General features: G+C 39.4%; 2 protein-coding genes across 2 annotated transcripts; both read left to right on the top strand.

Moving 5' to 3' along the window:
- The first annotated feature begins 5,393 nt into the window (after positions 1 to 5,393).
- Positions 5,394 to 7,743, top strand: LOC126622189 (chlorophyll a-b binding protein CP26, chloroplastic-like). The gene is made up of 6 exons (XM_050290868.1): positions 5,394 to 5,705; positions 6,394 to 6,478; positions 6,586 to 6,636; positions 6,725 to 6,845; positions 7,001 to 7,135; positions 7,364 to 7,743. The coding sequence occupies exons 1-6, from the start codon at positions 5,486 to 5,488 to the stop codon at positions 7,622 to 7,624; spliced, it is 873 nt and encodes a 290-aa protein (XP_050146825.1). The 5' UTR covers positions 5,394 to 5,485; the 3' UTR covers positions 7,625 to 7,743.
- Positions 7,744 to 10,722: 2,979 nt separating this feature from the next.
- LOC126622193 (uncharacterized) lies at positions 10,723 to 11,844 on the top strand. Its single transcript, XM_050290871.1, has 6 exons — positions 10,723 to 10,869; positions 10,938 to 11,023; positions 11,164 to 11,202; positions 11,293 to 11,347; positions 11,427 to 11,483; positions 11,592 to 11,844. The coding sequence occupies exons 1-6, from the start codon at positions 10,723 to 10,725 to the stop codon at positions 11,649 to 11,651; spliced, it is 444 nt and encodes a 147-aa protein (XP_050146828.1). The 3' UTR covers positions 11,652 to 11,844.
- The last annotated feature ends 1,957 nt before the right edge of the window (positions 11,845 to 13,801 follow it).

The following is a 13,801-nucleotide window of genomic DNA, read 5'->3' on the forward strand; positions in this document are numbered from 1 at the left end:
ATTATTTATTGCATGCGTGTATTAAACTTGTATATAAACCATGCTGTCAGTACAGCAAGGGTTAAGGACATTATTATTATTTATTGCATGCTTGTAAACTTATATAAACCATGCTGCCATTGCAGTAGGTATAGTAGTGAGTAAGCTTGATTATTCATCAGTAAAGACCATATTCTTCATGGTATTGAGCCCTACCGTCTAACGACTCGATCCACCCTTCGTTTTATTTTTTTTTTCTCACGCTTCCATGGCTGACGAAAATGGCACCTCCTCCCAGTCCACCATCACCACCCCGCCTACCACCAATCCCTTCCATCCTTTCTCCACAGTGGTCCATATTAAGCTTGATAGATCCAACTACCCATTGTGGTTGGCTCAAATTCTCCCAATTCTCCGAAGTCGAGATCTGATGGGATATGTGGATGGTACCTCGGTGTGTCCTCCAAAACACTTGCCTAGTATCACCACTGTCAATCCACAGTATGCTGCTTGGGTCCAACAGGATCAAACGATCCTTAGTTGGATAAATGGCTCCTTAACTGCTTCTGTCTTGTCTACTGTGGCCAGCAAGAGGACTGCTCGCGCCACTTGGGAAGCCTTGGAGCAGAGGTATGCCTCGACATCCCAAAATCGAATTTTGTTCCTGCGAAATGAATTGTTGCAGACCAAGAAAGGTGATCTCTCTGTTGCGGATTACCTGGATCGCATGAATGCGATATCTGATAACCTAGCCCTAGCCGGGCAACCTGTCTATGATGATGAACTTGTACAGATTGTGTTGAACAATCTAGGACCTGCATTTGAAATGACAGTGAGTGCTGCTCAAGCTCGGGATACTCCCATTACTTATCCCACACTTGAGTCACTACTGTTGACCACTGAACGCCGAATGGCGGAACAAGCAGCTTCATTGGCCGAGACTGCATCTGTGAATGCCTTTGTTGCTGCTCGCGGTCGTGGCGGTGGAAGGTCGAGAGGAAATGGGAGAGGTGTGTCTTCCCCCAATCGTGGCATTCCATTCAATCCCCGAGGTTACAACCCTCGTCCCAACCATCAGCGTAACCCGCCAAATGGTGATCGTCTTCCTTGTCCCGGTGAGCGCATTGTTTGTCAAATTTGTGGCAAACCAGGTCATCCTGCCCTTGATTGCTACCAGCGAATGAATGCCGCGTATGAAGGTAGGATTCCTACAAAAAAACTTTCAGCTATGACCTCCTCTCCTAATACTCTGAACAAGCAACAGAATTGGCTTCTGGACACCGGTGCTAATGCACACATTACTCCTGATCTTCACAACCTTATCAACCCTAAGGAGTATACTGGTAATGAAACTATTGGAGGTGTAGGTAATGATTCTGCCATCCCTATTTTGCATTCTGGTTCCAATCAATTACGTACTAAAGCTTGCTCATTTAAATTAACCAATATTCTCCACTGTCCCACTGCTTCTCAACATATAGTTTATGCCCATAGGTTTACATTAGATAACCGATGCTACCTACTAATATTTCCATATTTTTTCCTTGTTAAGGACCTCAAGACCCGGAAGACGCTTTTCCGAGGGAGATGTGAGAATGGGTTATACCCATTTCAAAGTGGCAGTGGACAACTCCAGTATCCCATTTCATCCTTTGTTGGAGTCCGGTGTTCTGTGAAAACATGGCATGCCCGTCTAGGTCATCCGTCTCATTCCATCATTAAGTTTTTAATTTCAAAAAAATTAGTACCAATTCATGGTACTTCTGATGTTAGTTTTTGTGAGACTTGTCCCTTAGGAAAGAGCACTAGATTGCCTTTCTATGCGTCTGAGTCTGTTTCTCAATTTCCTTTGCAACTGTTGCATTCTGATGTGTGGTCTTCTCTAGTTATTTCTAATGAAGGTTTTCGTTATTATGTTTTATTTGTGGATGACTATTCTCGCTATTCTTGGACTTTTCCTATGAAAAACAAAAGTGAAGTTTTCGAAATTTTTGTTAAATTTAAAGCTTGTGTTGAGAAAATGCTTAATCTTTCCATTAAAACATTTCAATGTGATGAAGGAGGTGAATATAAGAGTCGTGCATTTCAAAATTTCCTTAGTACAAATGGTATTTCTCAACGATTTTCATGTCCTAAACATCCGGAACAAAATGGACTTGCCGAAAGAAAACATCGACACATTGTTGAAACAAGTGTGGTTATGCTTTCCCAATCTCACTTGCCCAATCGTTTTTGGTTTGATGCGTGCTCAACTGCAACATATTTGGTGAATCGAATGCCCACAAAACTTTTGTCTCATGTGTCACCGTATGAGAAACTGTTTAACAAAACCCCAAAGTATGACATGTTGAAAGTTTTTGGTTGTCGATGCTTTCCTTGGTTGGTACCCTACACAAGCAATAAACTTCAACCCAAATCCAAATCTTGTGTTTTCTTAGGATATTCACTCAATCATCAAGGCTATAGGTGTTTGGATGTGTCCACACGACGAGTGTACTTGTCACGCCATGTCCTATTCGATGAGGACTCCTTCCCTTTTAAGGGACTCACATCTTCCTCTGCAGACGTCATTCCACCAGGTAACCATGTGTCCCCTGAACTTTTATTAACCTTTAATATGCCTGCTAGGTCAAGTCCTTCCCCACCCCACGCATCACCTTCTCCATCAATTACTTCCTTTCAACCTCAACCGACCTCTACCCGTGACCAAACATGTCTTTCAATCACTACTCAGTTGCAACCTGAACAAAATAACTCCCTAGCCCAACCTCATTCTATTTCTACGACCCATTTGTCTTCCTCGCCCATCCAATCAATCTTCCCATTGCCACCCACCCTACCCTCAAATGAGCAAGTCACGGTATCCACAGAACCGATACCAATGGTGCCTGAACCTCAGGGCAATCGTATGACCACACGTTCACAGTCAGGAATTCACAAGCCCAATCCTAAATATGCTATGCATGTCACTGTTGACAAGTTTCCTCTTGAACCCAATTGTTTTAGTCAGGCTGTGAAGTCTCCAGAATGGAGAAATGCTATGGTTCATGAGTTTAATGCGCTGCAGCAATGTGGGACATGGACCTTGGTTCCGTTTCATCCCAGCATGAATTTGCTTCCTAATAAGTGGGTTTTTAAGCTGAAGCGACGTGCAGATGGCACGATTGAACGTCATAAGGCGCGTCTTGTGGCAAATGGGTTTCATCAGAAAGTTGGTGTGGATTACACCGAAACATTCAGTCCTGTTGTGAAACATACAACTATTCGGCTTGTTCTCAGTCTTGCTGTCTCAAAAGGTTGGCATGTTCGACAGCTTGATGTCCAGAATGCCTTTTTGCATGGGTTTTTACGTGAAGATGTATATATGAAACAGCCTTCGGGATTTACTGACAAGCAATTTCCCTCTCATGTTTGTAAGCTTCAGCGGAGTATTTATGGTCTTAAGCAGGCACCGAGGGCGTGGTTTGAGAGATTCTTGGACTTCTTGCTCCAACTTGGTTTTCAGGAATCAAGCTGTGATTATAGTTTATTTGTCTACAGTCACTCCGGTGTTTACTTAATCCTTCTAATCTATGTGGATGATATTTTAATCACTGGCAACAGTCCTCATCAAATATCTAGGTTGATTAAAAGGCTCGGCACCTTGTTCTCAATGAAGGATTTAGGACCCCTTAATTATTTTTTGGGTGTGGAAGTCAAGTATGATGGCACGACTGTGCATCTTTGTCAAGCAAAGTATGCGTTGGACTTGTTGTCACGTACCAAGTTCACAGATGCAAAACCAATTTCAACGCCTGCTGTATCTGGTCAGAAACTCAGTGCACATGTTGGTGATCCGTTCGAACACCCCGATCTGTATCGGAGTGTGGTTGGGGCCCTACAATATCTAACGGTTACACGTCCTGATTTATCCTATGCTGTTAACCAAGTCTGCCAGTTTATGCATGCCCCCACTACTCATCACTGGATGGCGGTGAAACGGATTCTTCGTTATTTGAAAGCCACACCTAGTCATGGTCTTCTGTATAAACCAGGCTCGGCACAACTTTCAGCATACTCTGATGCGGACTATGCGGGGAATCCCGATACTCGACACTCTACTGGAGGATTTTGTATTTATCTCGGCTCCAATCTTGTTTCTTGGAGCTCCAAGTAGCAGAAAACCGTGTCTCGGTCGAGTGCTGAGGCCGAGTACCGGCAGTTAGCCTACACAGCCGCCGAGCTTTCATGGTTACGTTCCTTGTTCAAAGACCTGCAGTTGTATCTTGTGTGTCCACAGATATGGTGCGACAATGTCTCTTCAATTGCCCTTGCTTCTAATCCTTTGTTTCATTCACGGACAAAGCATTTGGAAGTTGATTATCACTATGTTCGAGAGAAGGTCGTTCGTCGTGAATTACAGGTTAATTATATTTGCTCGCAGGATCAGCTCGCTGATATCTTTACCAAGGGCTTGTCTTCGTCTCGCTTCACATTATTAGTGTCCAAGCTACCCGTTGTTTCCCCACCTGTTCGCTTGCGGGGGGGTGTTAGACGAAGTCATGAATCCACGTGAATCCACGTGACTCCAAACCCTAAAGAAAGGTCCACGACAGAACCTCCACCTTCTCGCTGTACAACCTGACAGAAGGAATACTTCACATGGTTTCTGGCACTTGTATTATTTATTGCATGCGTGTATTAAACTTGTATATAAACCATGCTGTCAGTACAGCAAGGGTTAAGGACATTATTATTATTTATTGCATGCTTGTAAACTTATATAAACCATGCTGCCATTGCAGTAGGTATAGTAGTGAGTAAGCTTGCTTATTCATCAGTAAAGACCATATTCTTCAGTAACGTCTTGACAAACAATCCAACATCTTATCTTATATGCGGTTTTAACTGTTGAAAATTTAAAATGGAAACCGTTTGTGTGTTTTCGAAAAATAAAATCATCTTCTTGGGCATTTCGGTTTTAAGTAAAAAAAAAACCAAAACAAAGGAAAAGGTCACCCTTAACGATTAGAATATGTCACAGGGGTGTTGATAGAAAAAACGAGGAGGGAAAATGAGAAGTTAAACTGTGAAAGCACTCACTTCACTTGTGCGTCTGTCTTGGGCTTGGCTATTTGTGGTAAAATTTTGCACATGAGAAAAGAATGCACGGCTGAGACCTGAGATATAGAGAGAGAAAAAGAAAGACAGACCAATTAATTATCAACATTTTCGGATAGAAGATGTTATCCCTGGAATTTCAAGATCATCCCACGTCTGCAGCATCATCTGCCAAATCAGCAAATCCATCCTATGAAATCATAGGAATGGATTGCGCGGATCCAAGGTTAGCCAATCAAAGCCAGCAAACAAAAATCCAACGTGGCAGGTCGACATCCACCAGCTCAAGCTTATAGTATTCCCTTCTCAGCCATTGTTTTCCATTACTTCGGAGTACTGAGATAGGGAGAGAGTCTCCTGGCCGGGAAGGACGTAGCCAGTACGTGTAGTTGAGACTGATATTCAAATGGCTTCTCTGGCAGCATCGACAGCGGCCGCCTCCCTCGGCATGTCTGAATTGCTCGGAAACAGCCTGATCAACTTCAGTGGAGCAGCAAGGTCGGCCCCTTCAGCCAACACCCCAGCCACCTTCAAGACCGTCGCACTCTTCTCCAAGAAGAAGGCCGCACCACCTCCCAAGGCCAAGGCTGTTGCTCCCGCTGACGAAGAGCTCGCCAAGTGGTATGGTAAGTGTACATCTAATTATCTATTGAAGTGTGTATACAGTGTATTTGCTCATCATTCATATATCTCACACTCGGTGAGTTTTGTAATATATCATATGGACTTTAACACATAAATAAATGTAATGTAATGTAATTTGCCTAGCTAATTGGAAGTAGATTGATTCAATAGCTCATAATTATGTTAATTACTGTTCTAAAAATTGCAGCCTAGCGCCGCCTATGCTGCTTTGGTGCTAGGTGGTTTGTCATTGCCTCGATTAATTTATAGGCGTTAAAATTAAGAAATGGCGCATAGAAATGTTTAGGCGCCCGCCTAGCCTACCTAGACCCACCTAAGCACCCACTTAGGTCGTAACTCTTACTTAGACAGATAATATATAACTTTTATTTTGTATTTTAGATTTTTAATAAATTGTAAGAGACTTGTTGAATACTTGGATTAACACTCATTATATTCTGTTTCTCATGTTTTCAATATGTTCTAATACTTTCTAATCTATATGTCATTCTATTTTTCAATTTATGTATCCGAATATACTTATGTATTTTTTAAGTATAAACATACACTTATTTATATCATATATAATAAGTTTACTTAAATCTGCCTAGGCGCTAAACTCCAGTCCGCTGTCCGACTAACGCCTAGCGTCTTAGAACTTTGATGATAATTGTGGTATTCGCATTTCAGGTCCTGATAGAAGAATCTTCTTGCCGTCGGGGCTCTTGGACCGATCAGAGATCCCAGAGTACTTGACCGGAGAAGTTCCTGGAGAGTAAGATAGTAGTCTCTCTCTCTCTCCCCCCACTCTCTGCCTACTTATTTAACAATTAATTACCAGATATCTAATCGAATCATGGATTGTCGATTCCTTTAATGCAGTTATGGATATGATCCTTTTGGCCTAGGCAAGAAGCCAGAAAACTTCAGCAAGTATCCTCTCTCATCTGTTTCTCTCTTGAGAAATTATTACTTAATTTCTCCTTAATTCAATTTAATTAATTGATGAATGTGAATGCAGATACCAAGCATATGAGCTGATCCACGCTCGGTGGGCCATGCTTGGTGCAGCCGGATTCATCATTCCAGAGGCCTTCAACAAATTTGGAGCTAACTGCGGCCCTGAGGCTGTTTGGTTCAAGGTCATTCATTCGCATTTCATTTTCTTTTAAATTTTACAAACATACATTACATACATACATACATATTATTGCAAGTTGAGTAATTGCCAATTGGAGTTAAGACGTTTGAAAAATTGTTGACGCTTTTTGTACACATGTTGACGACATGAATGCAGACAGGAGCTCTACTCCTTGATGGGAACACACTGAATTACTTTGGGAAGAACATACCGATTAATCTTATCTTCGCTGTTGTTGCTGAGGTTGTTCTTCTTGGTGGAGCTGAATACTACAGAATCACTAACGGTTTGGTACGTACCTAGAGTTAATTATAGCATTGCTGTTATTATCCAAACTAACGACTCCGAATACTAACAAAAGGTATTACAACTTTTGAAAGTTTGTCCGACTGTTTTATTTGTACAATATAACTAACCATATCGCAATTCACACCGGAGTACGTACTTATATTACCACCTACTGTTAATTTGAAACTTGCAAGAAGAACCAATGACGACAATCTCATGACTGTGTTGCAGGAATTGGAGGACAAGCTTCACCCAGGTGGTCCTTTTGACCCACTGGGGCTGGCTAAGGATCCAGACCAGGCTGCATTGCTAAAGGTGAAGGAGATTAAGAACGGAAGACTTGCCATGTTTTCCATGCTCGGTTTCTTCCTCCAAGCGTATGTCACCGGAGAAGGTCCTGTCGAAAACCTATCAAAGCATCTGAGCGATCCCTTCGGCAACAACTTGCTTACTGTCATTGGTGGATCTATCGAAAGAGCTCCAACCCTGTAATTTTAAGTTTCCTCCTTATTCTCCTCCAATCAAAATTAAAAGCATTGTATATCAAATTGAGTCCTTTTAAAGGCTTTTAACCTTGATCCTTAAATGGAATTGCTCTATCTTTTCACGTCCGTTACAACGCTGGTTGTTGTTGATAGAACTATTATGTTTCTTCGGGGCTAAGCCAAATTATCATACTATGCAGATTCGTGACATTCAATTGTCACTTGTCTGTTTGGCTAGCTATTTTTAGAATCAACGAGCAGCCCGTGCGATGTAGCAGGGCCTAAAACTGTGTTAACGTTGATATATTTGTTGGAATATGAGTATCTTAGGTATTATATTGTTTGGGTTTTCTTATAAGTTTAGTCTATTAATAATTTTCTTATTATTTTGTAGTCTCGTTTGTTCATAATCTGATATTCAACTTGGTAACAGAGCAGATTAAATCCTTCGAGAATTAATCTGTTTTGGGGTTGATATCGATTTGTTTGTCTTTTGTTCAGTATCAGTTTTGTTTTAATTCAGGTTTTGTTGTTTGAAAACAAAGAAAAAAGTTGAATCTGTTTGCTTGGGACTTGGGAGGCACACCGCGCTGAAACCAGAACCCCAAACTCGTTGCGATCGTTTGCCGTTTGTTTATTATCTGCCAAAACCCAAACTTGCACCGAAGCTGCCGTTTGCATCCACTCCACTCCGTCATCGAGCCACAAACCCGCTGCTGCTACATATCATCTTGCCGTCCACCTGAACCATCTTGAAGCCCAGAACAACACCTGCTTGACCAGATTTGTTGAATCCATCAACCTGCATCAAGCCCGCCATCACGCCCACTAGAATCAACATCGCTACTAACTGCTTGACCAACCCTCTACCCCATAGCCGCTTGATCATCGTACCAGACTATCACCATCTCGCTGCCGCTTGGAACCACCTGCCTAACGAACCCAACCAACGCTGACCATCGTATCTGCTTGAAATCCCGTTGGTGCCCATTCTTGCTTGTCGCTGTTGCACCACCAGTTTGACCCGATTGCTGCTTGTTTGTTGGTATTACTGTTTATCTAGGCTTATTATATTAATGCTCCACAAATTGTTGAATAAACCCCATACACTTAATACATCTCACATTGCTTTTTCAATTAAAAATTATCTTAATGCACCCCACATATTTCCCCATAATACCCTCACACCCCACATTCTTAATATACACATTATATTTTCTACATGCACCCCATATTTTCTATACACCCCACATTTCTCAAATCTTATGAAGCTTTTAATTTGGACAAAAAATGCCGACTAGAATTTTGACAAAAGATGGGATTTAAAGCATATGTGAGTTGTTTTCAATTCCACCATTAAAACTTGTGTCGTCTGTTTTTAATATTTGATGGTAATTTTAGGTATTAAATTCTTCATGTAATCCCTAAAAGATGAATACGAACATAGAAGCTTGAATAACGCATCAAAAGCAAGATTAAATAATTATCAATATCGTCAAAATCACTAAAACAATAAAAAAATATGAAGTCTTATCTCATGTGAAGCTTCCGAAATATTGATTTCATATTTCATTCATCAAAAATAATTTTTCTCAATCAACATGTTTATAGTTTCATTGGTTAGGTTTTGTTCAACAATGGAGGGTCGGAAGGATTTTGATAATTGAAAAAGATAAATAATGCGTTAAAAGTGATTTGGGGTGTATATAGATTTTTTTTAACATAATAAGGTCAAAATTGTCATTGCATAGTAGGGTAAATAAGTTATTTAATATTAAATTTTAATGTGAGGTGCATTTAACATTTTGTGGGATGCTAATATAAAAAGCATTTATCTATATATATAAAGTGACAGCCCCAGTTTGGTGAAGCATTCGATAAACCCGAGAACACTCTCATGTCATACATAAAGCAACCGGATTTACCCATAGAAATAGGGTCAAATTCGTAAATATGATACAACTCATAAATGATCAAAAACAGATAGAATTAGCTACTGCAAACACTACATGCACCCATCACAACAATGGCAATTATGAACCACTAGATGAAAACACACACACTTTAAATTCATTGTCATCCCTTAAATTAATCATCCTATAACTACTTCATCACATTCTATCTTTCCGCTATACAGAAAATAAGAAGTAAATAAATAAATAAATAAAAGAAAAAATACTCGGTGCGAAGCCACGAACTCCCAACATCAGGTGCAGCGGTTGCAAATTGCAGAGATGGAACTCTCCATAGGAGTTGGAGTGATTCAAACTGTAGAGATGAAACTGCCATATACTGCACATTTAAAGTGAGCAACGGATCAATGCACCCCCCCGACAACGCATACAAAAAAGGTAAACGAATTCACTTTCTTCTCCTACACAGACCAAGCTCCTCCATATGTTTTTTCGAAGTTTCTTCCAAATTTCCGTCAGATTGCTCTTATCGTTTAGAATCATCTTAAACTGGTACGAATTCCACTTTCTCCAAACTGATTTTCAGTTTACAGAGTGAGATTAGAGAGTTGTAGATAACCAAATAGCAGGGGGAGGGGGGAGAGATAGTGTCCTTGCGAATGTCAAATTTGTATCCAACTCGATTGAATTTTCTTCATTCTTTACCTTTTTCTCTTTTTTCGTCTCTGTTTCTATCTCTCTCTTTCTCTCTTCTAAAACCAAGTCAAATGCTATTCTACCACTCTCCTCCTTCCCTCGCCTACATTCTTATATGCACACACATACATGTATGTATCATGTCATACCATCTCATCATGATCATCTACATGTCATGATCATTATCCATTATGTTGTGTATAGATATTAAATGACACTCTTTGCTACCTATTTAAGAAGTTGTCCAACTCTAATTGTTTAACAAATTTTATCTATGTTTCTCCATTTGTTTTTTTTATGCACAAGATTAGACAATTTAGGTGTGGTGCTACAATTGTTACGGGTCGATTCCCCTTTCATTCAATTTCTCTTCATGATTATAATTAGTCAGATTGTGAGTTTCAATTTTGATTATCCATGTGCTATACGTGTGCTATGGTATTTTAAAAAATTATTTGTTTTCATTCTCAAGGTATTTACAAGAATACCCACAAAAATGAAGAAGGAACTACTTATTGATAAGATCCCAAACAGATGTGTCTCTATTTTTACACCTGGTTGGAAGATATCTGTCAGATTAAAAACTACTAATCTAAGCGAATTAATTCTCAAAGAATGGAAAAAGAAGAAGCATGAGGAGTATGTATTCTAAATTCTTTATTAAATTTTTTTACAAGAAATCTAACATTATATATACCTTTAATATATAAGTGGTGCATGAAAAAAGTTGTAGAAGAATTAAAGCTTTCAACAACTCCTCACATAATACGTATTTGGAATAAAGTCCAACAAATTAGGTATAACACCATTTCTTACCTATTTATTTTTAATGGAATTCTCTATTTTACAAATTAATTATCACAAATTATAAAATTAAAAAAAAAATCTACAAATTTATTATCTCAGATTAAAAAAAAAAAACAATTTATGGGTGCAGGAAAAAGATTAATAGTGACCAAACAACATTTCTAAATACGATAACTCTTCTCTTATTTTCATATAGAAGTATACTATAAATTCAAATTGCATTCAATTTTCAAATAGAAATAAAATTGCATTTTTATCAGTTTTACAAGTATCACACCCGTCTCAAGGTACAAAGGTTGAAGTACAACATTAAGGTAACATTTCTTACTATTTAATTTTGTAAACATGATTACAATTTGTTACCTCAAACTTGACAAATTATTTACCTTTCAGTATTCTAAAAGTAACTGGAGTAAAAGTATTGCTATGGGAAAATTGTCAAAGTTAAAGGTATTTAGGTTAAATTGCTTACAACCTTTATATTTGAGATTATGCATTATAGTGCATTGTTCCCATCTTAATCAGTTAAACTTCTTATTTTATCATCATTGCTTGCAGATTAACCATGAAAATCTAAAGCATCAAGTGCAAGCAAATGGGTGGCAAGCATGGCTTTGATTTCACACGTAGACACTATGTTTACATATGTATATATTGTCCATATTTTGCTTTGCTTCATATATTAGGAGTTCATCCCTAGCTGGCCTATAACTTTGACTGAAAACTTATGAATCTGGAAATTTTGATCTAAGGACAGTAAATGTTATCATCATGTATTTAGAAATGAAATTACATGCCATATTTTCAGATTTTTTGAATAGTTTATGTTTTCCCATTTATCTTCATTGTTGTTTTGAAGGAAAAATAGTAAAAAATTGTATGAGAAATTAGTAAAAACCATAACTAAACATAAAACTGTATTAAAAAATAAATATCTAGATAAGATGTAGATGTGTGCTGAAACTGTTTATGTGACGACCCATCCCAAATTATTATACATATTTTCTCCCCTAGTGTGTAAAGTGACAATATTGCCCTTGTTGGCTTAGTAACGTGGATGTATATGCGGTTCTATATTATTTTTTATTACTATCCTTGTCTACCAATTATTTTAGTTTCAATCCTCCCTAGCCAATAGATATTTTCTTTCTTTTGGACCAATTAAAAACTACTCTCTCTCTCTTCTCTGCCAATTAGAACTGATATTTTTCTCTCTTTCCTTCTCGCGCCTTCTTCTCTGTTCTTCTTGCACCCGAGGCACCAACCACAGCACAACCATCACCATATCGTCACAGATCGAACTTATAAATACCACCATCGAACGTATCTTGACTTCACGAATCTAGCCGTACCAATTGTTTGGGGTTTTGACGAGTTTTAACCCGTGGACTTGTGAACGCCGACTTGGTGGTTCTTGGGTTGTTGTGATCGTGGCCGAGTTGCGAGACTTTAAGGCTTGAGAAAACATCTACACAACTCCACGGAGACCCTAGAGTAAGTTTAGAGTGAAGTTGATGTCGGAACAAGTGAGTTCAAGAAGTTTTAGTTTTGTCCAGAACTTTCGAGAGATTTTCAGATCGATTTTAGTTTGATTTTGGACTTTAAGAGGTACGAACTTGTTCTACTCCTCAAGGGCTTTAAATCCATATAAATTTCATGGATTTTGGTTAAGAAATGACAAAGTTATGAAGATCTAAAAATTTTCCAGAAATTCAGTGATATTTTTCCAGAAACCGGCGAACCAGATGGTAGACGGTGGCGGACAACAAGGATGACCAGAGAAGAAAGTGAATATTCCGTCAAAGTTGATAGAATATTTTGTCTGCGGCCATGGTGCTTGGTGCTGCCAATAATTCGACCTGAATTTTTCTCCCAATCTTGTCTTCCACTACTGAGGTGAGGCGAGCCAAAGCGTCTACATGACTGTTTTCCGCTCGAGAAATTTGGGTGATATGGTAGTGGAAGTGCTTGAGCAAAAGTTATGTTTGTGCAAGATATGCTGCCATGAAGTTATCCTTAGCATCAAAGTTGTTCGTGACTTGGTTAACCACTAATTGGGAGTCACTGAAGATATCAATTTGTTTGACCCCAAGGTGTTTGGCCAAACGTAAGCCTGCTAGAATGGCTTCATACTCGGCCTCGTTGTTTATTGCCTTAAATTTGAAACGAAGAGCATACTCTATTGCCACTTTGTTTGGGGTAGTCAAGACTAGTCCTGCTCCATAACCCTGTTGTTTGGATGAGCCGTCAACATATAGAGTCCATATTGGGAAAGTTGGTTCTATCTTCTAAGCTTCCGGGGGTAATGAAGCCACTGCTTCAGGTGTAGAAGCAATGTCGACAGGATAAGTGAATTCGGCAATGAAATCTGCCACTGCTTGGCCCTTATTAACTGGCTTTGGTTGGTAGGCGATGTCAAACTCACCCAGTGCTATCGCCCATTTGATCATTCATCTCGAAGTGTCAGGACTTTGAAGTATCTGTTGAAGGGGGTGATTGGTAAGTACAATGATGGAGTGTGCTTAGAAGTAGGGGCGAAGCTTCCGAGCAGTCATGACCAACGCTAGAGCTAATTTCTCAATATTGGAATATCATGTCTCCGCATCTTGTAGAGCCATGCTAGCGTAGTAGATAGGTCGTTCGACATCACCATCCCTTCGAATGAACTGCTGAAGCTGAAATAGACAGATAGACAATGAGGGTGTCACCAACTTCAGGTTTGGAAAGCATAGGGGCTTTACCTATGTACTCCTTGAGGTTCTTGAACG

The sequence above is a fragment of the Malus sylvestris genome, chromosome 5 (genome assembly GCF_916048215.2).
Source record: "Malus sylvestris chromosome 5, drMalSylv7.2, whole genome shotgun sequence".
Lineage (NCBI taxonomy): Eukaryota > Viridiplantae > Streptophyta > Magnoliopsida > Rosales > Rosaceae > Malus > Malus sylvestris.